The 25,360-nt window shown below is 37.4% G+C and overlaps 2 protein-coding genes across 2 annotated transcripts; both read left to right on the forward strand.

The window, feature by feature from the left end:
• The first annotated feature begins 454 nt into the window (after positions 1–454).
• Positions 455–1,491, forward strand: LOC114651282 (olfactory receptor 6N1-like). Its single transcript, XM_028801226.2, has one exon. It carries the CDS (start codon positions 467–469, stop codon positions 1,418–1,420), a length of 954 nt encoding a protein of 317 aa, XP_028657059.1. The 5' UTR covers positions 455–466; the 3' UTR covers positions 1,421–1,491.
• Positions 1,492–16,126: 14,635 nt separating this feature from the next.
• LOC114651283 (olfactory receptor 6N1-like) lies at positions 16,127–17,300 on the forward strand. Its single transcript, XM_028801227.2, has one exon. The coding sequence runs from the start codon at positions 16,136–16,138 to the stop codon at positions 17,090–17,092; it is 957 nt and encodes a 318-aa protein (XP_028657060.1). The 5' UTR covers positions 16,127–16,135; the 3' UTR covers positions 17,093–17,300.
• The last annotated feature ends 8,060 nt before the right edge of the window (positions 17,301–25,360 follow it).

The raw sequence follows: 25,360 nt of genomic DNA on the forward strand, positions 1-25,360 counted from the left end.
TTAACATTGATCTTTTTAATGCATAACAACTTTATTTTTCAACATATAATTTGGAGGTTATTGACATGAGAGAACATTCTCAGGCCTGATTAATTCCGTTCAGAGTCATGGGGAGCTGACTCTTATGGGCACAGAGCAAGAAATAACATTCAGCAGGTTGCTAGTCCATCACAGTGTCCATTCACATACACCCTCCTCACTCAAAATCACAAAGGGGATAATGTGGAATCCCACACCTTTAGTAATGTGGGAGAAAAAGCAGAGTACCTGGAAAAAAAACTAGCATATACGATCAACAGGACTTCAACTAAGCAAGCTAAAACCTTTTTCAGCATTATCTAACCATAATGCAACCATACTGTTGCATGAAATATCTTAATGAAATATTCCTAATTACTGCATGAAATTTCATCAAGTGACGATGTATTTTTTTATTTTTAATTCACAGAAGACGTTTGAGGTCATCATGACTAATACAAGCCTGACAATGTCATCAGTGGAGCAGTTTATTGTAATTGGCTTACCAGGATTTCAGGATCATGAAAGCAAACTTCTGTTTTCTGGTATATTCTTGATTGCCTATCTTTTAATTTGCCTGGGGAACTTCAGCATTCTTGCCACATTTATGCTGGATGAAAACCTGCACAAGCCCATGTATATGCTGATTTGCACTCTGGCAGTGTTTGACATTACTTTTTCATCTATCACAGTCCCAAGAGCACTGGCCATTTTAATGTTTGACGCCAGTGTAACTTCATTTGCTGCTTGTTTTGCTCAACTCTTTCTTTACCATTCTGTAGGTAGTTCACAGACTCTTCTCTTAATGCTGATGGCATATGACAGATTTGTGGCTATCTGTAACCCTCTTCTGTACCCCACCATTATGACCAACAGATTCCTCCTAAAGCAGATCGCTCTGTGTTGGCTTGGCGGGTTCACTACGCTCATTATTCCACTTGTTTTGGCTGTCAGGCTGCCCTTTTGTGGTCCTAATAAAGTCAGGCATCTCTATTGCGACCACACCTCAGTGGTCAGACTGGCTTGTACTGACATTTCAGTCAACAGCTATGTAACTTTGACCATCGGTCTGTCTGTTATGTTCATTTCCTTGGCATATATTGTGTATTCCTACATACGGATCATCACATCTGTGCTCAAAATTGCCAGTTCTGAAGGACGCGCCAAGGCCTTCTCAACCTGTGGGACACACCTGGTGGTAATTTTTATATTTATTTTCACTGCTGCTGGTGTTTACATTTCATATCGGATCCCAGGAACTTCTGAAGATATGCGCATAATAGCAGCAGTGCTGCAGACTATAATTCCACCCTTACTGAACCCTGTTATATACTGCCTGAGGAATAAAGAGATTAGAGACAGCTTTGTTAAAATTGTAAAAAGGTGTAAAATATCACCATAGCCACATTTCTACTATGATATTTTGGAATCTGAAATATGTGAATATGTTAAATATTAATATGCTTTATATACTTGGAGCTTGTTTTCATGGAATCATCTTTTTCAATTAAACTTTAATTTGCTACTATATTTATTTTGTCTGTATTTTCCTTTGTAACTTATTAGTGTTATTTAATTTATTGTCATAGTCAATGCAGTGTACTCATGTAAATACATAATTTTGTTAATTTTTAATAATGTGCAACAATTTGTAAACAAAGAGCGTTATACTGTAAATATTGTATTCTTAGAATAAAAAATTCTATCAGCCCAAAATTGGAAGATTGGAAGAAGAAGCAACATTGGAAAAGAAGTGTGCTAATTCTAGTATACAAAGACACAGAGCAATTTATTGGACTGTGGATCACATATAGCAGTCAAATTATCAGAGCAGGTAATGGTGAGAGAAGCGCTATAGAGAAACATCAGGGGTCAGCTCAAAGTCAGCAAAATGCAGTTTGGTTCAACACCTAGGAATGGGGAACAACAGATGAGATCACGCTGTGCTACTCATCAACCTGCAGAATTGCATTGTGAGTCTGCTCTTTTCTTTGCGTGTGTGTGAACTAGCAACAATGCAGTGCGCTGGCACACCGACATTTTCCATCACAATGGTAAGTACAGTATATTACTCACTCTATGGGACCCATTTTACTCTCAATAAAGTCGACTCATTTCTAAAGAAGCTTCACTTCTCTTTCCAAAAGCAGCAGGCGATCACCTAAACCAGGCACTATGCTCTGAGTGCTGCAATAGATCTCTACATAACAGCTAAGAAACATGAATATCCATTCACAGGACCCAGATCAGTCTTCCGGCCTGCACTAAACATTCCAATCAGGAACCCCAGTGATATGAGTCCAAATTCTTTTTTCAATTTCATATTCTTGTTCTGCACCTTCCAGTATGAGGGGTAGAACAATAGCAGACTGAAAAAGGATTTATATTACCTGGTTATAGCTAAGAAACATGGAAAGTTGGACGGATCTTGAATTGTGCTATAATGGCCAGTTTATTGTCAAGTGGCGTTGCACTTAGTGAGCCAAACCTTATGCCCTATTTAGTAATTTGGAAGGATCTGCCATTCCTCAGGCAGTGGTACTCAAGAATGTGGATATGACTTGCACTGTGCCTCCCCTACTGGGATACCCAGTAACCGTGGCAAGGCACCCCAACTCCAAAAAGAAAAATAATAAAATATAACAATAAGAATGAAAAAATGAAGTGAATACAGTATCTCACAACCTTATCAATTGAATGGATACACAATCTATACAAATCAACACAGATTGGGTTTATTATACTTTACTGAAGTAAAGATGGAATTTAGAAGGTTCATTATTTCATTAAACAGTAATACAATGTCAAATTTGTTCATTTTTAACAATAATTCTCTTAAGAAAGTTATGGTTTCATTTACTCTTTCGCTCATGTAAACTATTGAATTGTGATTCTGGTAAATCCTGGTCAGCAGAGCAGTTTTCTGTTAACTTTCCCTGAATTCACATTACGTAAGGTAGCAACATAAATACTAATTTCTTCTTGAAAGAAAGCTGACACCCCATTTATAGCAGTTGGTACCCAATTTTACCTTTCACTCATGTAAACTATAGAATTGTCACTCTGCTAAATCCACATCAGTATGCTGTTAGCTTTCCCTGAACTCAACTGAAAGAAAAGTGATACCCCTTTTATAAGAAGATTCCTCGCAGGCCACACTGGAACTCTGACTCCGTCTTCCCCAGTTAACTAGCAACTTTTATAGTTAGGCTCACGCTAGCATTTCAGTAATTGGGCTCAAAAGAATCTGATTCAATATTTTGTGCGTACAACATACAGATATTGTTTGCACAATATATACCATGTAATGTCAAGATATCGCTTGTGCCCAAAAATCTTGTTTGCACAACATTATAAATGCAATGCTTTTTCGGAAAATCAGCGGTATGACATAAAATAGCTTAATAAGAGGAAAATAAAACCACTTACTTCAACTTGCTTTTTTTAAATTTGAAGGTGAACTCTTGAAAGCAGACATTTCTTTAAGTGCTGCTGTCAAATAAGACTGTGAGGAAAGTACACATTCAGTTTATATGTCTTAACAGTGAATGGGAAGCACACAAGTGACGTATCAAATCAGCAGTGGAAGGCATTCTGTTATGCTTTTATTTTTGAATAGCTTACAGCATTCCATTGGCTGTGTCTGAGCAACACTGAACTATAACATAAGTTAACAACACACCTGATATTCTTCTTTCATGAATTTTTAATATTTTGGTTTTTGTAAGGGAGGAGCAAGCAATTGCTGCAAAATGTAATGAAGTAAAAAGTATGCAGTGTTACCTAAAAATGTAGTGGGGTAAAAGTAGACCTAAATGAAGTTTACTCAAGTAATGTACAAATAGCTGAGAAACATACTTAAGTAAAATAACAAAGAAGTTGTACTTTGTTATTTTACACTTCTACATGATATTAGTAAGCTCTGAGCAGCAGAGCAGTAAGCTAGGCAGACTCACAATCAAGTCCCCAAAGATACTGGACAAAATGAGGGACTGAGGTAGAAACTAACCAGGAAAAATATATGGTAGAAGGGAGACTGGACGGTAGTTCTCAATGGTAGATGGGTTGAGAGCGTGTTTCTTGAGAACAGGGAATACATGAGACTTCTCACATAATCTGAAATGTTTAAAATGCATAAAGTGAAGGAAAATGTAGGAATGTGTGTTTTGTTTTAGCCTTTTCAGTGACAGATTTTTACCTTTAGATTTTAGCGAGTTACCGCCAGATATTTGCTCCCAACAGAGAATCCTATCCTGCCCTGTGAGACTAGCTTTTGTGTGACCTTATCATAACACACCAGACATCACATGTGTGACCTGTAATATGACTATCTACATGTAATGATTTTGGACTGGAAACAATGAGCAATTATGAGTAAACCACGCAAAAAGAACTTCTAATAGTAAGACTGACTAAACAGTGAAACAATGGTGTCAGGTAACTGTAGAACCTCATATCTTGTTTATGGCTTGTTGTTTAACGTATGATTAGAAACATTTTGCTACTTGTTGCCTATATTATTAGCTAATTTGGTTACTTTATTCTATATACTACTGTTTATGAGTATGCTGTAATTATTATATTGTATCTGTTAAGTGATACTGGTTATTTATAACATTCGTTTGGACTAAAATATAAAATATTTCCGTTCTTGAGTACTGTTTGGTCGAGATGTCAACTGAAGGAACCACAGGGCTTTAGCCGGGCATACACTGTGTGATTTTGGCACACTTTTTAGTCCAATTTGCAGTTACCAACTGAGTTTCTGAGTCAGAGCAAATTTCAGCTTCATCTGTCCTCATTTCACTTGCAGTGTTGAAAGAGGCTGCGATACCCAATTGCATTTTACGATTGGGCTGTCGTACAATTGGGAAGAATTTCTGTCTTGTCAGAAGATAAGATAAAGTCAATAATAAAGTCACAGCCCTACAGACCTCGGCCAACTGGCTGCCTACCACCTCTTGGGTTTTCTATAGTGGAGTCTGTGCTAGCCATCCAATCTGATGATGCAAAGCTCCTTAATCTGAGATGACATTACCATATGCAGAAAAGCAGGCTGGCAGAAGAGCAGTGGCACCAAGTGCCACATGCAGATACTGAGAAGAGAAACAGAATAGAGGAGGGTAAGTAATGGTTTATAAATATTATGATATGTATATTTCTATACAACTAACAAGTGGAAATGCAGTATGCACAGCTAATCAGCAGCTCTAGTCAGGGTTTACCAGACTAAAGTTGTGAGCCAGGATTTAAAAGCTGAGACTGAAATTGGTTCTCTTATATTAGCAGTCAAATCATTCCACATTACAGTCTCTTTCTCTGCTGATCAGTGTTAAAAAGTTAAAAATAAATCCCTGTGATTTAATGTTGTGTAACAATAAAATGTGAAAGCTTCAAAGGGGATGGACACTTTTTTATGGGCACTGTATTGCATAAATAAAAAGTACATGTCCTTATATGATTCTTCAGAACATATCAATGAAATTATTATTTAATTACATTGCAAATAACTAAACATTACAATCTACTTACCTTAAAAGCATACGTTTTGAAAATAGTTAATTATTCAGAGCAAGGTATGTAGGCGATAGCATATATTGAAAAATACCTTAAACCTACATCCCACAAAGGAGGAAACTGCTCTTGTGGTTTCTGCAGCCATGCTTGGGTTAAAATGAACTTCTTTAATGAAGTTCTTTCTCTGTGTTCAGCCCTTCTGCTTCGTTCTTAATCTTGAAGTTATTCAATCAAACAGGTAGATGTCCTCATGTTAACTTTGGTTTTTTAGGGTCTTCAGTCCACTTCTGATCTGATTCAGTTCTTAGGCCAAATGTTTGCTAGTAGGCCAGGACAATTGGTGGCTGTGTTAATATCAGTGTATGTGGAAACACAAATTACTGTAAGAACAATGGACAGGAATAGGGAGTTTTAGTTGAAGATGGGGCTGCACCAGGGATCTCTACTGAGTCTATTGCTCTATTAGATTGTGAGGGGAGTGAACTCTCAAAGATTTAGAAATGGTTTTATACCCACAGCCTGATCTATGTCTCAACCCAAATTGATCACGGAGGTCCACAGAGAGTTCCTTGGCTTTGTTTTTGTTCTGACATGTAGTGTGAATTATGGGACCTTCTATACACAGGGAGTGTTCCTTTCCAAACAATGTTCAATCAATTCAGTTTGACACAGGTGGACTTCAAGCATGTTCTAGACACATCTCAAGGAGAATTACAGCAAACAGTACGCACCTGAGCACAGTTTGGAGTGACACAGAGAAGGCTTGGAATACTTAATAAATCTGCAATTTGTATTGAATTTGAAATTTGTATTTGTATTTTTGCCATTTTACCTATCAATCCCCATTCAATAACATATAATAACTCACAAAGTGTAAACCCATTTTCAGAAAGTTTTGAAAATGTATTTGAAATCAATACCTGAAGTCTCTCATTTACTTAAATACCCTTTAGTGTGGCACTTCAGATTGTGGCCAGGTGCATTCTGTTTGCTTTAATTATCCATGACATGTGTCTAGAACTTGATTGGAGTCCATTTATGGCCAACTGAATTAATTGGACATCATTTACAAAGGCACACTCAGGGATTTGTCCTGAAACCACTCCAGCATTGTCTTGGCTATATGCTTCAGGTCAATGTTGTGCTGAAAGATGAACCATCACCCCTGTCAGAGGTCACGTGCACTCTGGACCAGGTTTTCTTCAAGGACTTCTCTGTATTTGGCTGCATTAATCCTTCCATCAATTATGACCAGTCTCCCTTTCCCTGTTGCTGTGAAGCACCCCCATAGCCTGATGACACCTCATTTCACTGTAAGAATGTATTAGACAGATGATGAATATTGCTTGGTCTTTGCCAGACCTTGCGCTTAATGTTCTGCCCAAAGAGTTTTGTTTTTCTTTCACCAGGCGAGAGTCCTTTAACACTAGAATCCCTGAAGCCTACAAAAAAGTCATAATGCCAGGTCACTTTAAATTCCCTCGCCCCTCCTCATAAGCATCTTTGTTTTGCAAATTTGTCAGTCAGCACAACAGCAAGCGGCCTGCTGTCCTATCCCCCACCGAGGCAGTTGAAGTCGAGTCAAACACAAAATTCTCACAGCTTAAGTCTCTTTATCTCGGAGTGAGGTGTCTGGAAATGTATAGGGTAAATAAAATATAATTATTTGGAATACATGCATTTCATGTGTGTTCCGTGTCTACAACGAACTGTATAAATGCGAGAAATGCAAGAAATGTTGAACACATAACTAAAACATAAACTTTTTCGTGTTATAGTAATAATTGACAAAATGTTGACATGAAGTGTATAATGTGTGAAGACTGAAGTCCAAATAACAAATAAACACTTTCACAAATGGTATAACAAAACAAGTTTGCCATTATTCAAGAAAATAACCGAAGAAAAAGAAAATGAAATTATTTGATTGGCATTTTGCTGTCAAAGTGTAAAAACAGAAGCCCAACGCCTCATAATCAACATTTAAAGCTTTAGAATTGGTTTGATCCCTGTTGCCTCACCACAATTTGACTGTAGAGGTCTACATAGACTTTCTTAGACTTTATAGCTTGTTTTTTTGTGGAATCTTACTGTATATATGCAGGCGTGTCCCTTCATAAATGATGTTAAATCAATTTGCCATACAAAGACTCCAATCAAGTTCTGGACGCATATCAAGGAGAATTAAAGCCAACAGGGTGCACCTGAACACAATTTGCAAACCTATCTGAAAAAATGTTTTTATTTTGTCATAATGTATAATTGAGTGTAGAGTGATGGGCAAAAATGTCACATTTTTCCATTTCAAATTAAATCTACAACACAGTAAAGAGTGCAGAAGGTGAAGGGGTCTGACTTTCTGAATCCACTGTATATAAATAATCATTAAAAGCAAAGCCCTGAGACGTGGGGGGTCTTCATTAATCAGCGGTGTTCTGTGCTGAGGGTCGACTAGTACAACAAACTGGTAAAGGGATTATAGTGCAGGAGATAAACAAAGGTTTTAAATATAATATGAATATAGAAAATAATTGGAAGAAATATTACACATCCAGAAAGTATATATTTATAATTTAAAATGAATTATTCAAATGAAAGCATTAATAATAATACATAGTATTGTAAGTGTTACTCAACAACCACTTTACATGACATGTATGCATAATTTATAATTTAAAGATGTTTATACACTTTTAGGCAAAATTCTGCTTCTTTTTAGTGTTTTGAAAAAGCTGTCTCTGATCTCTTTTGTCCATAAACTGTAAATTACTGGGTTTATCAGAGTAGGGAAAAAATTATGAATTAATGAGCCAATAATTCTCATGTCCACGGATGTACCAGGAATTCTGTAGGAAATGTGTGTTCAAGGTATAGAAAGCCTTCATGCATCCCTTCGAGGTGACAATCTTGAGAACTGAAGATATGATCCTCACGTATGAAAATACAATATACATCATAGGATAAAACAGGACACTCAGAGCAATGGTTAACCCAACGTAACTACTGGCCAGAATATTGCCACAGGCTAAAATGAGAACAGAAGAGAAATCACAAACACATTGTACAATTTTATTAGGGCCGCAGAATGGAAATCTGAGCGTGAGAGCTACAATTATGGTTGAGCAAAGACAGGCCGCTAACCAGCAATCTGCCATCAATTTCAAGATACGAGTGTTGTCCATTAAATTTGGGTAGTGAAGAGGATGACAAATGGCTACGTATCGGTCATATGCCATGAGCCCCAAGAGAAAAGACTCTGAGAAAAAGAGACTTAAAAAAAAAAAACATTTGTGTGAAGCAAGCAGTTAAAGAAACCAATCTGGAGCCAAACCTGAAGAGAACTAGAATACCCGGGATTATGTTAGTTGTTATAACAGTACAGTGTGCTTTGGACTGCGAGCACATTTCCGGAATGAATTATGCTCGCAAACCGAGGTTCCACTGTATAAGTAAAGCCATGTAAATACTTTTTAAGCCTGAATTAATCTGTATAAATAAATCACAATAAATTCCCATAATCCTCATTTAGAATCCAGGCTGAGAACTACCTTTATGGAGTTTTCACATTTTCCCCTTGTCCATGTGGGTGTTTTTCCAGGTGTTGCACTTTTCCTCCCATATTCCAAAAACATACCTCTTGATTTAGATGAAGACTGTGATTTGGCCACTGATTTGTCATGTAATGGTTTTAGGACAACCTTTCCTAAAATGTTAATCCCTTGTGTCACTGAGCAATCTCTTTTCCTGTAGACCCACAGTTATATATCATTTCCTCACCATCTATGCTCTATTTCTGTACTTACCTATTTGAAGGGAGACAATGCCCACAGTAGCAATGAATTTGAACCCAAGAGTATGGTCTGATTACATCTAGTATCATCCATTACCGTGACCCTTACCATCAGGAAGTGCGCCCTTCATATCTATTCCTGGATGAGCAGAATAAAGCAACAACACAAGCACTGGAGTAGATTTAGATACATTATTCTCTTATTATATTCTTTGGCATTACTTGATATGCCAAAAATTGAAGCAAAGCAAATTAGTGTGACAATCACACCATACAACCTTAACGTTTAGTAGCTTTCACAGATACTTTTGATCGAATGTTCAGTTGACTTATAGCTCTTGTGGTTATACTTCTTTAGTTTGGATGATTCATGGCATGGAGGTCCCTTGGTGGTTGTGTTTCTGTACTCCAGTTCAGTGTGTGACCTTATAAAAATAATCTAAGATGGGGTTCTGCCCTTGAGAATGGTGCATTCATCCTCTTTAATGGTATTTTTATATGTTTTTGTGTTTCTGAAATATAAAATCAGACAGTGGTCAATGTTTTATTTCCATGTTTGGTACTTGTATAACTAGGTTAGGTGTGCAAGCTAATCAATCTAAGCAAGTTAATTCACACGTTATAAACTCAAAAAATGTGTTAGCTGTTAAACTTACATCCGTAAAACCTAAGCAAGGCAAAAGCTGAAAAGAAAGATACCGTATTTTTCGCTCCATAAGACACACTTTTTTTCCCCAAAAGAAGGGTGGAAATGTCTGTGCGTCTTATGGAGCGAATATTGCGTCACAGACCGTGATGTGTATTACCTGACAGAAGTCAATATCCAGGGATAGAGGGTGACAATCAGCTGTTATTGGCAACAAAACGGTACGTTACGTTACAGGCATTCCCTCTCTGCTTGGAGGAATGTTAGACTCATTGACTCGCCATCTAAATCTTGTGTGTGCGTGAGTTACAAAATGTAAACAAATGTAAACAAAGGCAAGATGGCATCGACATCTCACAAGGGAGCGAAACGAATTCAGAAAACAAAAAACTCAGCAAACGATGTTTTGCGCATTATTGCTGAGTCGGACTGATTTTTCAGAATCTGATTTTGTTGAGAGTGATCAGGAGATCGAGCAAGCGAGTGAGGAACTGGAATCAGCTGATCGGACACCAGCCGATACCGCTCCAGCTGAGCACATTCGCTCAGCTGATGCACCTATGGCAAGGTTCGTGTGGGAGGAATACCAAGACATTGATCATTGGGAGCCAAACTGGCTATCGGACTTCGCACGACAGCATGGCTTGCTGTTGGATACAACAGATTACCAGCCACTGGACTACTTCAGGCTGCTCTTTCCTGAGGCTGCCTTTCAGCTACTGTCAGATGAGACAAACAGGTATGCAGAGCAATTTTTTTGAATCGCAGGCTGCACTTGCATCGCATTCTCATTTTGTCAAAGTGGGAACCCACAATAAAAGACGAGATGAAGGGCTTTGTGGCATTACAAATATAGATGGAGCTAGATTGGCGATATAACTTTGGTCCAAACGTGTTTTGTCCCCTGGTGGCTTTGGACAGGTTATGCCGCATGATGATAGGTAAGTGCTCCTGCAAAGTGATTGTGAGCAGCTGAGTTTCATAAATTCTGACACTAGTGATGAGGAGTTCTTGGGGTTTCCAGAAAACTAGAAGAGTGCTTGAACCTTAAAGTCTCTCCTCATTTGTTAATGGCAGTGGTGATGGTTCTTAATACCACTGTTGACTTTACATGGTTGAAATATTCTGCTATATTTTATTAAATATATTAGTACACCATTTGTTTCAGAATATTTTTTTTCTTGTTTTCCTCCTCTAAACCTAGATGCGTCTAATGGTCAGATGCGTCTTAAGAAGCGAAAAATACGGTAACTGAAATAAATTCTTAAGAATGCTACTACATAAGGATATACAATACAATTTATTTTTGTATAGCCCAAAATCACACAAGAAGTACCGCAATGGGCTTTAACAGGCCCTGCCTCTTGACAGCCCCCCAGCCTTGACTCTCTAAAAAGACAAGGAAAAAGTCCCCAAAAAACCTAGTAGGGAAAAATGGAAGAAACCTTGGGAAAGGCAGTTCAAAGAGAGACCCCTTTCCAGGTAGGTTGGGCGTGCAGTGGGTGTCAAAAGAAGGGGGTCAATACAGTAGAATACAATACAATACAATACACAGAACAGAACAAATCCTCAATACAGTATAAAAATAAAACTTTTACAAGTACGGAGCAGAATTTAACAGTAGTTGATATCACATAAGAAGATTTGGATATATTTAGAGTCATGGAGACCTCATCCATCAAGCTGCCTCCCCCATTTGGCCATTCCATAGCTGAAACAGTGTTGGGCCAGCCAATCCGATGAAAGGACCCCTCTACCCCATGATTCCTGCAATCCTCCATCAGGGATGATTTTACCTTAGGCAGGCAAAACAACTTGGCAGGTGGGCCGTGGCACCAAGTGCCACATTTGAGTACTGAGAAGAGAAACAGAATAGGTGAGGGTTAGTATCCAATTATAACTATCATGTTACTTATGGTTTAGTGCTAATGACTGACAACAGTGATGCAGTCTGTACAGTTAATCAGCAGCTCTAGTCAGGGTGTACTAAACTGAAGTAGTGAGTCTTCAGCCGGGATTTAAAAGCTGAGACCAAAGGGGCATCTCTTATATAAGCAGGCAGACCATTCCACAGTTTAGGGGCCCTGTAACTAAAATCTCAACCTCCCACTGTTATTTTATTAATCCTTGGAATCATAAGCAGACCGGCATCTTGAGATCTTAATGTGCGCTCAGGTTTGTAAGTTATGATAAGTTCAGACAAGTAAGCCGGACCTCGGCCATTTAATGCTTTATATGTTAAAAGGAGGATTTTGAAATCTGCCCTAAACTTAACCGGGAGCCAGTGTAAGGATTTAAGAACTGGAATTATGTGTTCGTATTTTCTTGTTCTTGTAATAATTCTTGCAGCCGCATTTTGGATTAACTGGACGTTGTATAGAGTATAGTTTGAACATCCAGTGAACACCGCATTGCAGTAGTCAATCCTACTAGAAATAAATGCATGAATTAATTTCTCAGAATCCTATTTATTTAGAAAGTGCCTTAATTTCCTAACATTTTTAAGATGGAAGAAACATGATTTGGACAACTTTGTAATATGCATTTTAAATGACATGCTAGAGTCAAAGATAACTCCTAGATTGCGGGCTGATTCAGTATAATTAATGGGGATTCCAACTGAGTTAAATGATGACAAAATATTTTTGTGATCAGCGTCATTTCCTCCAACAATTAACATCTCTGTTTTATCTGTGTTTAAAGACAAGTAGTTCTCATTCATCCACTCCTTTAATTCTCTAACACAACTAATTAAAGACAACATTGGAGAAACTTCATTTGATTTAAATGAAAGGTATAACTGGGTGTCATCTGCATACTAGTGAAAATTAGCATTATGTTTCCTAATGAGAGATCCCAGTGGAAGCATGTAAAGTGAAAACAGTAAAGGTCCCAATGCTGAGCCCTGCGGGACACCATATTGAACTTCTGTGTATAATGATGGAGTACTGTCAGCAGATTTCTGTACGTATTGGAATCGATTTGATAAATAAGATAAACCAAGTGAACACGGTGCCTGTAAGCCCAACATCATTTTCTAGCCTGTGCAGTAAAATAGAATGGTCAATGGTGTCAAATGCTGCACTTACGTCCAACAACATAATTACAGTGGAGTTTCCTTCATCAGAGGATATCAGAATGTTATATGATATCATATTTCCCACAGGCCTATATATTCGAGTGCAGGGGTGTGTGTATGATTGAGCCCTATAATGCCCTTGTGCAACATTCTAGGTGGTTTTCCATATTGTAATACTGCTGAGATGAGCAGCAGCTTTCAACAACCTTAAACTGGATAAACCAGATAGAAAACAGATGGATTGATGGACTGATGTTGTTTTGCATTGGAGCAAAAGTTGGTTACATGATTTATGTAGAGCTGCACAAAGAGATAGGGCTGGAGATGGAACTGGCATCCAATGCCTTAGCTAATACACCACACCACCTGCATTCTCTTCTTTGTTGCTGTAACCAAAAAGTTCATTTTTGTTCCATAATGATTCTAGCTTACATAGATAGATAAATTCACATACTCCAGCAGCAGCATACTAATGAAAAAAACAATATTAAATTAAAGAGTGATAAAAATGCAGGTATAACAGACAATAACTTTGTATAATGTTAATGTTAATGTTCTGCACTCTACAGGTGCTAACTATTGTGAATGGTGTCTTCTGTCAATTCATTCATACATATCATTTCTATTGTGATTTTGTTATTTTTTTATCGTATTCTACTGTGACTCATTTTGTTTGTTTGCTTTTCTTTCTCTGAATGTCATTTCTGAACTGTTCTAATGGCCACAGCCATTACTTTTAAAATGCCAGATAAAAAGCAATGAAAGAGTTGCGTGTACATGGCACAGGGCCCTCTATTACATTTGTATTTTTGCACACAGTCACCTTAGTAGTGTGCCACTCTGGGACGTCTAATTACAAGCCCATAGTTTTTTTGTAATGAGTTTACATTTGTGTGCCTTTTCTTCAGGGAGCCTGCAGGCCAACTCCCCATAGTGTTGGATTAAGCACTCCTTCCTAAAGTCGCTAACTGAACCTCTTAATGAACCTCAAATCACCTGACATTAAACTAATATACAGCAGAGCACTTCTAACAGAAAGCCAACTGGACATCCAAGACGTGTGCCGTGGATTTGTAAGTGTCTGCTGCCTCATTTCGCTCAAATAATTAGTGATGTTCATATTTTTAACTGTCTGATGGCAATCACACTAAATTAAAAATAAATATAGAGAGTGAAGATATTTTCCGATATATCAAGTAAAACAATCTTAAGTACAATGTAAATAATTACATGCAATATAAACATAAATGCAAAAAGAAGATATATATGTATTATAAGGTATACTAACAATGTACAGGAAAAAATATAAATACATATTATTAATATTTACAACCTAAGGATAAATGCAAAAAAAAGAAATGTGTTTTAAGTTATATTAAGTAAAAGGATGAATATATTAATAATATAAGGTAAATTAAGGATGAATATAATAAAGACAAAAAATTATTTAAATAGGATTAAATATAAAGTACACTATATTTTTTAAACTAAATTCAAGATAAATATAAAAAGAAAACATCTATTTTAAGTCATACTAAGTAAAAAAAGTATACAATAAATATTTAAAAACCAAATTAAAAATAAATGTAAAAAAATTTATTTTAAGCATACAGAAAGTTAAATACTAAAATGAAAATGAGAGCACCTCCAACATGTTATAAATTATTTCAAATTTTAGTTTTCAGAAAGGACCCTACATGGGAAAAAAAAACAAGTTCAGGTTGCTGATGATTTTTAAATCTAATTTTCTTGACCTCTCCCTACATTGATCGATACTGTATCCAGTTACTCTACTTACACACATATCATTAAATTACCTTAACACCTTCTATAGGATTTTGGGCTGCACTTAAGCTCCTCTTAATACGGTGCCTAAACAGTTTTACGAGGCATTATTACTCTCTGTGAAGATGTTTAGTTTTGTTAATATAATACGTCATACAGTTTCTTTAGCTACACAATAGTTGTAATACCTGTTGCTCTGTAGTTTGGCAAATGATTATGAATAACAATACTATAACCATACCATCGTAAAGGAAACTTCATCCATCCATCCATTTTCCATCCCGCTGAATCCGAACACAGGGTCACGGGGGTCTGCTGGAGCCAATCCCAGCCAACACAGGGCACAAGGCAGGAACCAATCCTGGACAGGGTGCCAACCCACCGCAGTAAAGGAAACTTAAGATACTTAAATTAAAAAGGTGCTGGAGTGTTTCTTCCAGAAGTATCTCAACTGTTATTTACAGTAATAGAACTAAAGTGCAGTACGTTTACAGCCATGCAGCTATGATAAGCTCATCTCCAGTTGGTATAAGATGGAGTTTACAAACACATAAAGGTCAAAAGTCTTCCCCTCTTGCATACTGATATTATTGCCTAGTATTACAACATAAGGATATAAGAAATTTAACAAACACAAGGAGACTGTTCAGTCTATCAAGCGTGTTTACTTGCTGATAGCTAAGCAGTTCCAATATCTCATCAGGATCCTTCTTAAACGTTGCTGACGTTTCTGCTTCAATTACAGGTGTCTGTAGTTTATTACACATTCATGGTTTCAGTCCTAAATGCACTTCCCCTTAATTTCCACTGGTGTTGTCAAGTATGTGATTCACCCTTAGGCTGAAAGGATTCTGCTGGATCTACTTTAAAACTGATTATTTGATGCGTACATAAATGAATACTTTTTGATATATAGTTTTAGGAGTATATGACATGCTGAGATATGAGCTAACATTCTCATACCTACTTAACTCAATTTAGGTTCAAGGGGAGATGATGCTTATCTCACTGGGCACTTAGTGAGAATTAGTCCTCAAAAGGGTGCCAGTCCATGCCGGCATCACTTCACATACACACATTCAAAAACACACAAGGGCCAAACTGAAATTTGTACGTGTTTAGTAATGTGGGAAAACAATGCACAGACACAGCACACTGTCAAGAACTGTACATCGAACTTCAACTAAGCATGCTGGATCCTATAAAGTGTATTACAGTAAGATTTCTAATTATTGGAAGATATTTCAAGTGCTGACCCTATTCATTTTTTTTCATTTCACAGAAGACTTTTGAGGTCATCATGACTAATACAAGCCTGACAACATCATTAGTCGAGCAGTTCATTGTCGTTGGCTTTCCAGGATTCCAGGATCATGAAAGCAAACTTCTGTTTTCTGTAATATTCTTGATTGTCTACCTTTTGATTTGCCTGGGGAACCTCAGCATCCTTGCCACATTCTTCTTGGATGAAAGCCTACACAAGCCCATGTATGTTCTGATTAGCACACTGGCAGTTTTAGACATTACTTATTCATCTGTCACAATCCCAAGAATGCTGACCTTTTTAATGTTCGACGCCAGAGTGATATCATTTGTTGCTTGTTTTGCTCAACTTTTTCTTTTTCATGCTGTAGGTAGTTCACAGTCCCTTCTCTTAATGCTGATGGCATATGACAGATTGGTGGCCATCTGTAACCCACTTCTGTACCCCACCATTATGACCAACAGAGTCATTCTAAAGCAGATCACTTGGTGTTGGCTTGGTGGATTCATTACTCCTTTGATTCCACTCATTTTGGCTGTCAGGCTGCCCTTCTGCGGTCCCAATAAAGTTATGCATCTCTATTGTGATCACACCTCAGTGGTCCGACTCGCCTGTGCTGACATTTTAGTTAACAGCATTGTGACTCTGACCATTGCTATGTCCATTATGTTCATCCCCTTGACTTATATTGTGTATTCCTACATACGGATCATTAAATCTGTGCTTAAAATTGCCAGTTCTGAAGGACGCGTCAAGGCTTTCTCTACATGTGGGACACATCTGGTGGTAATTTTTATCTTCATTTTCACTGCTGCTGGAGTTTACATTTCATATCGGATCCCAGGAGCTTCTGAAGATGTGCGTATAATGGCAGCCGTGCTGCAGAACATAATTCCACCATTGCTGAACCCTCTTATATACTGCCTTAGGACTAAAGAGATTAGAGACAGCTTTGTCAAAATTGTAAAATGGTATAAAATATTTCCATGGTGAGAAGCAGCATTTTTCTGTTATGATGTGAGTGGATATGTTACATCTGAATATATGTTTGATATATGTGGGCCTGTTATTTTTTTAAAATTAAAGTTTATTTTGCTGCTTTTGCTATACAGCATATAGGAACCTTCCATTGTAACATATTAGTTTATTTTCATATGCAGTGGGCTGTACTCATGTGAAGGCATAGTCCTGTTTATTTTTAACTAGTTGTCAACTATTATTAAACAAGGTGTGTTATAAATATAAAATATTAAGAATAAAAGATTCCAAAAGACTGGAAAGAAGTGGGCTAATTCTACAGTACAAAGAAAAGAGCAACCCGTTGGCGTGTGGATCACATAGAGCAGTCAGGCTATTACAGCGGGTCATATAAGTTAGAGAGAAGAATCAGGGGTCAGCTGAAATTCAACGAAATGATGTTTGGTTACACGTCTGCCATTGGGAAAAACAGTTGTGAGGCAAATGCAAAGATTATATCAGCTGAAAGGAAAGAAGCTGCATTACACATTTGTTTAAGGCATTTGAAAGGGTGCTACAAAATGTTGGGAGATGGTGTCTAGGGCTGGGTCTTGGCAGACATTCAGGTTTCCATCTCTCTTGCCAAGGATAAGAACTGAAAATTATGTAATGGTGGCCAATGGGCCCTTAAGGGTCTCCCTACATTTCCAGGCTCTTAAACTTAGCACATTATGGGGCAACTTTATCAGGTTTGGCTACCTGCTAAAGGTCTGACGTTCCTGATGTCCTGTAATTTATGTCCCTAACCCTGTTTAAACCCTCAATGAAACCCCTAGGTTGACAACCATACCTGTCTTGCATAGGCTAAGGGGTGAAAGATCTGGAAGTAATGGCAACCATCAGGCCCTTAAGATTCTCCTTGCATTTCTAGACTACTAGGCATACACATGTAACAAGTTTGGCTGCCTGTTGCTGTCCTGAAGACCTTGATGTCCCTAACCTTGCTTAACCTTTCACACATTCTGCACGGGTGTCTTTGTTGTCAAAGAACAAATGCCGCACGGTAGTCTGATAGCAGTCACGGGACATTGTATCTTTGATTGCCGGTACAACAAATAGTTCTAAGCAGGCGTCAGCCACAGCACCAACTGTGGTCATCGCTGCTCTTGTGAAAAGAATGGAGATAAATGCCATCAACTCGGACAGGGAGAGGCAAGTTCACTGTACCACGTGAACGTCACTAACAGAATAAAACTGAATAATACAAAAACAAGAGTTAACTTTTACAAGTAGCCAAAATTTACACCGGGTGTTACAAACTCAAATACAATGCATGTTTTTATTATATTAATAATAATGATAGCAGCATCTCAATACTCAGAGCACCGAGACTCGAACCTGGTACCATTGGGTTATAAGGCAGCAGTTCTTACCTCTACGCCATTCAAGAATACGTCAACTTCCTGTCAACTGACATTTGAGCTTGATTTTTCAACTCATTGACAGCAACACAGAAATCGAATGATTTTATTTTTACTTTGATTATATTCTTGAATAAAAGCGCACATGTTTATGTGATATTTGGACTAAAGTCTTCACACATTATACACTTCACGTTATTATTAGTGTAACAAGTTTCTGCTTTAAGTATGTGTTCAGCATTTCTTGCTTTGCATTTCCTTTCATCCTACACTTACCCAGATCTTTGTAGACACAGAACACACATGAAATGCATGTATTCCAAATAATGATATACTGAAATTATTTAGCCTATACAACTCCAGGCACATCACACGCAGATAAGGAGCCTTGGCTTGAGCTGGGAGAACTTTTTTCCCAAGTTGAGCTCCATCAAGGTGGGGGATGGGATAGCAGGCTGCTTGATGCTTGTGCTGATCGACACATTTACAAAACAAAAGACGCTGATGGAGAGGTGCGAAGGAATTGAAGGTGGGCTGAGATTACAAGTTTTTTTGTAGACTTCAGGGATTCTAGTGTTAAGGGGTAAACTCAGGGATATGCAGATGGATAAGCATATGGTGTCCTAATAATGGACTGTCCATCAGGCCTACTGCAGTTTGGGATACTCGAGGTCTGTGTTTCTGATATGGATGTGTCCTGTCTCCTTTTCTCTTCACTCTGTACACCTCAGACTATAAATATAACACTAGGTCAAGTCACTTCCAGAAGAGTCCAGAAGCGCTATCTATCTATCTATCTATCTATCTATCTATCTATCTATCTATCTATCTATCTATCTATCTATCTATCTATCTATCTATCTATCTATCTAATCAAAAATACAATGCTAAAGGCTTAAAAATAAATGGCTAAATACTCTAGCCAGTTGATTTCTATAAGTGTTAACCTTTCTAATACAATTATAATATACTGTAACTAACAAAGAAATACAGCAGGACTAACTCATATTCTGCCCTTCTATCTTTAAGATTGAACCCCACAGCTCAATTCAATTCACTGTCTTTTTAAGATGTATTTGCTGTGTGTCCCTGCCACAGAACTGTAGAAATATGTCCCTTGGTTCAATTCCCCTGACTTAAAAAGTGTCATTCTGATCTGGGTTGATTGAATATTTCCTTTTTATATTTTAAGTATTGTACCTATAAAAACTATTCACCCCCAATGAAAGTTTTCACAATGTATTTTTATAAAGCTTTAAGCCATACGGCAAAGATTAATAAGGATTTCATTTGGCTTTTTTGGCCCCCATGAATAGCAAGAAGACAGATGTCTAAAGTCTTTTTTCATTTTATATGATTTTTATAATCTGTGAATATCAGAAAAGGGTATTTAGCTCCCTCAACCAATGTTTTCATTCTTCTAGCGTTAATTTATTGGCTAACAATTCTCTATAACCAACATCATAATTCTGCTCCATAGAGGTCAATTTGTTCAGAATAATGGGAACAAGGGGGTTTTAAACCTATTATATATCAGGAAACTACTGAGATAAAACTTCACTCTTGCAGTTGGATCAACTGATGCTAGATGGATCAAATTCCACAATAAATTGTAGATCAGAAACAGAATGTTTATTATTACAACTAGGGGGTTTTGCCCCCTGCTCGCTTTGCTTGGCAACCTCCAGGCCTGTGTCTTTGCGGTTCTGCCACTCACGTATGGGGAAGCGGATGTACAATTTAAACAGATTTTTATTTTCATGGGGATTTTTATATATGCATAATAGAACTAACTATTTTACATTACAGTGAGTAATTAACCATAGTAAGAAATAGTAAAACATAATAATTTGAAAGATTAGATGCACATTTGACAGCCATGACATCCTTGAGTCTGTGTGCTCAGGTCTTTTCTATCAGCTTTGTACAGTACAGTTGAACTTTGCCATTTTTCCTTATTCATCTTTGCTGTACTGCTCAAGTTCTGTCAGATGTCATGGTGATCATGATTGAACAAGCATTTTAGAAGTCCAGCCACAAATTCTCAGTTGGATTGAGATCTGGACTCTGACAGAGCCACTCCAGAACATTCACGTTGTTGTTTTAAAGCTATTTCTTTGTAACTTTGATTTTATGGCTGTGGTTGTGATATTGTTATAAAACAAATATTCTCCCAAGCCACAGGTTTCTTGCAGACAACATCAAGTAATTCCTCCAGGACTTCCTTGTATTTTGCTGAATTCATTTTATCCTCACAAGCCTTCTAGGTCCTTCTGTAGAGAAGCACCTCGACAGCAGATGCTGCCACCACCATACTTCAAAATGGAATTGGTGGGTTTTTATAATGTGTTGTTTATTAAACCAACGCATTTAGTCTGATTGCTGAAGAGCTCAATTTCTGGTTTCATCAGACAACAGAACCTTGTCCCAGCTGAGTTCAGAGTCTCTCATGAGCTTTCTAGGAAACTCTAGTTTTGTGCATTCTTTTAAAAGTAGCTTTCTCTTTGCCAACCCATAAAGCTGAAACTAGTGAAGCACTCGGGCAACAGTTGTTGTCTGCGCAGTAACTCTAGTCTTAGAAGCTGCAGCTTATCACTTCTTCAGAGTTTTCAAAATTCTCTTGATGGCTTCCTTCAATGGTCTTCTTCTTGGACGATAACTCAGTTTTTGTGGATGGTCTGTTCCAAGCTGATCTCCAGCTGTGCCATGCTCTTTCCATTTCTTAATGAATGATTTAACTTCCCTACAACAGATATTCAGTCACTTGAAAATTTTCTTGCCTCCATTCCCTGACTTGTGCTTTTCAATTGTTTTTCCACAGAATTGCTTGGAGTGTTCTTTTGTTCACATCGTGTAAGTTAAAACACCATACTGACTTACCAAATTTGAACCTAGAACTAGTTCTAGGACTTCTAAAATCAATTGGCTGCACCAGTGAAAATTTAGGAGGTGTCTTATGAAAGGGGTGAATACTTGTGAGATCAACTATTCTTTGTTTTATATTTGTAAGTAATTTTGATCATATTGCAAAGATCTGTTTTCACTTTAACAGTAAAGAGTCTTTTTCTGATAAAAATCCACAGAGATTCAAAATCTGAAAACATCCAAGGGGGTTAATACTTTCATTGAGCACTATGTACATCTCTGTCACTATTAACTTTTAAGATGCATCCACAAAACATTGGGTATTTATGCTCTCATTATTAAAGAACTCTAATGAACTTAGCAACTGTTATGTTTTTGGCGTGTTTGTTTCTTAAAATACACTACCCCACAGCTGTGGAATGGTCTGCCTGCTAATATAAGAGATGTCCCTTCAGTCTCATGCTTTTAAATCCAGACTGATGACAAATGACTTTAGTCTGGCATACCCTGCCTAGAGCTACTGATTACCTGTACACACTGCATTTCTGTTTGTCGCCAGGTGATTCTTGGATGTGGACCCTGGTCTGGAGTTTGGGGGATAGTGTGGCATACAAGTTTCCTCTGACCTTGGGTGGGTGGAGTGAGACAAACCTGGTGAACACATGTATCAGCTGGCAAATGACAGCGTGTGGCACTTCAAGCTATCTGAGCAACGTGGTGGGAGAAGCTGCTGAAAATTTGGCAGTCATTTTGATTGCCACTCACAAGCTGTGATGTATCAATTCAGTACCACAAAGATAGTCAGACACGTTGCTGTTTTAACTTATGTTCTCTACTTTACTTCTTTTTTGAACAATGCCCCAAACAGCTTTTTGTTACTTTTCAGCTTCCAACTACGGCTACTCCAAAATACCAAAAACCACCAACATACAATCTTAATACACCACAGCTGGCAATTGGCATAAAGAGGCTAATTCCATTCCTCTGTTTCTCACGCATCCAGAGTCAATATAATATATTTTAAACACAGTATACTGCAGTCATACAGTAATGTAATGATTTAAAAGGTACTAAAGGATCAGAGAGGTGATTAAAGAAAAAGCCAGCAGGAGCTTCTGGGTTCGATGCTAGCAGTTTCTCAAGGTTACCGTTTTGAGTAGAGAGCTGCTGTTATTGTTAATATTATACAATAAAAACATACATTTGATTTATGTCTGTAACAACCGCTGTAAATTTATAGTGCTTGTCAAAGTTAGCGTTCACGTTCGCCCCGATCTGACACTGTTCTTTTCAAATAAAGACGCGCTATAACAGAGGTGAACTCAGATCGGAGAAAACAGAAGCCATCCCCGCAAGAAACGTCCCCTCACATATAAGAACAACGCAGCTGCACCAGGCGTAAAGGCAAAAGTCTGGCGTCATGCTGTCAATCACCTGTCCTTCAAAGAAACAGCACGGCTTACAGAGCTCGCCAACGCTACACCGTCCAGATCTAAACACTAGCGTGGTGTATGTGCCCAAAAAAAGTCTAACTGCATTCTCGTACAATTGCTCGCATACTAAAGTGTCAGCAGGGATTTTTCATGGCATTACACGTGTAATTTGTGAGCATGCCCTTGACCGATCAAACAGAGGAAGCTCAACAGTTCACTTGTGACTTTATGCTGTAGGAAGATAAGTAAATAAATCAGCTCACATGTTATTTATTTGGATCAATACATCAATTCAGTGCTCTGGTAAGTCTAATTACAAGCCCTGATTTTTTTTTTTGTAATGAGCTTACATTTACGTGGCTTTTCTTCAGGGAGCTCACAAGCCAACTCTCTGTAGTCTCAGATTAAACGCTCTTTCCTAAAGTCACTAATTAAACCTCTTAATGAGGCTCAAAGCACCTGATATAAAACTAAAACACAACCCAGCACTTTAACAGCAAGCCACCTGGCTGTCCGGAAGACACATGTGCTGCATCTGTAAGTATCTATACTTATAATTGTAATGTTCATATTTTTAATTGTCTCATGGCAATCACACAATATTAAAGATTAGTATAAAAAGGAAGACATTTTGAGCTACATCAAGAAAGAACAATGTAAATAATTACATACTAAATAAGATAACAGGTATGCATTTTAAACAATACTAAAAATATGCAAACATCCATCCATCTATTATCCTAACTACAGGATCACGGGGGTCTGCTAGAGCCAATCCCAGCCAACACAAGGCGCAAGGCAGGAAACAAACCCCGGACAGGGCGCCAGCCCGCCACAGGGCACACACACACACACACACACTAAGCACACATTAAATTGTCCCTAGGATCGGCAATGCACCTAACCTGCATGTCTTTGGACTGTGGGAGGAAACCAGAGGGCCCGAAGGAAACGCACGCAGACACGGGGAGAACATGCAAACTCCAGGCAGGGAGGACCCGGGAAGTGAACCCACGTCATATACAAACAATTAATATCAAAAGAAGGAATGCACTTTAAGTTATATTAAGAAAAAATAAGTATACTAAATTGTCTGCAAGCTAAATTAAAGATGTATATAACAAATTAGGTAATTTATGGTAGATTAAGTAAAAGTAAACTATAATAAACCTTTACAAACAAGTTAAGGACAAATATGAAAAGAAGAAACACAGTTAAAGTTATACTAAGTAAAAAAGGGCATGCTATAAATATGTAAAAACTAAATTAAACAAAATTCTAAAAATAAGAAATTAATTTTAGGGTATACTAAATAAAAAAGTTATTCTCCCTCTCTCTCTCTTTATACAGTATATATATGGTGGTTCAGATCTAATTATGCAACTTTTAATGCAATGCAGGAAAACAATGCAAGACAAAAGAATTGTTCTAAATATCTTGTAATAAATAAATGCAGGGCAGGTGCTGCCATCTATCAGCAACAAAAAGAATTTTTTGTGAATTCTCTATGTAATATGCTTAATAAGGTACAGTGTAATGAAATTTGTATATATACAGTGAATGAAAATTTAACTGCTTTCAAGCTACTAAGGAATAAAAACCGTTTTATTATAACAGCAGGTTACTCATACAGGCGTCTGTCATAAGATAAGGTGAAGTAAGCTGAACTTGGGTAACTTCCTTTTTTAGGAACGTGTCTGTTAGACACAGGAAAGATGACCTTTCCTTCTTTGGGACCCCTCTTGACACGTACACAAAAAAGAAACAGTCGGCTGAATTGATGAAATGCTTAGATGCTGTTTCATAAGTAAGGGGGTGGGAGGAAAATGAATATTAAAAGCCGATTGAAAGTGGAAAATTTTGCTCTTCTACTTTGCAAAGCATGAATCCATGTACTCATCTGTGACTAAATAAAGACTGATTGATTGAACTATTCCTGTCTTCCTCAGGGGTTACTTCCATATAAATTAAACAAATTGTAAAAAAATGTATTTAACACATACAAAATTAAAAGATAAATATTATATACTATAAATATTAAAAAAATGTGGAAGCAGCACTGAAATTTTAAAGATTATTTCCTATTTTAAATTGTGGAAAGGAACAAATAATAGGGAAAAAAAGTTCAGAAAATTGATATACACAGTATATATGTATACAGTGGAACCTAGGGTCACGACCGTAATTCATTCCAAAACTCTGGTCGTAACCCGATTTGGTCGTGACCCGAAGTAATTTCACCCATAGGATTGTATGTAAATACAATTAATCCGTTCCAGACCGTACAAACTGTATGTAAATGTATTTTTTTTAAAGATTTTTAAGCACAAATATAGTTAATCATACCATAGAATACACAGCATAATAGTAAACTAAATTTAAAAACATTGAATAACACTGAGAAAACCTTGAACAACAGAGAAAACTAACATTGCAAGAGTTCTCGCTATAGCGCTACCAACCGCTGGCTAAAAACACTTTTTTTTAATGAGTTTTAAGCACAGGGAAAAAAATAAACATTTGAAAAATCCGTAATTTAATAAACAACCAAGAAAAGTAACATTGCAACAATGCACGCTACAAAC

This window comes from Erpetoichthys calabaricus, chromosome 4, assembly GCF_900747795.2.
Source record: "Erpetoichthys calabaricus chromosome 4, fErpCal1.3, whole genome shotgun sequence".
NCBI lineage: Eukaryota > Metazoa > Chordata > Cladistia > Polypteriformes > Polypteridae > Erpetoichthys > Erpetoichthys calabaricus.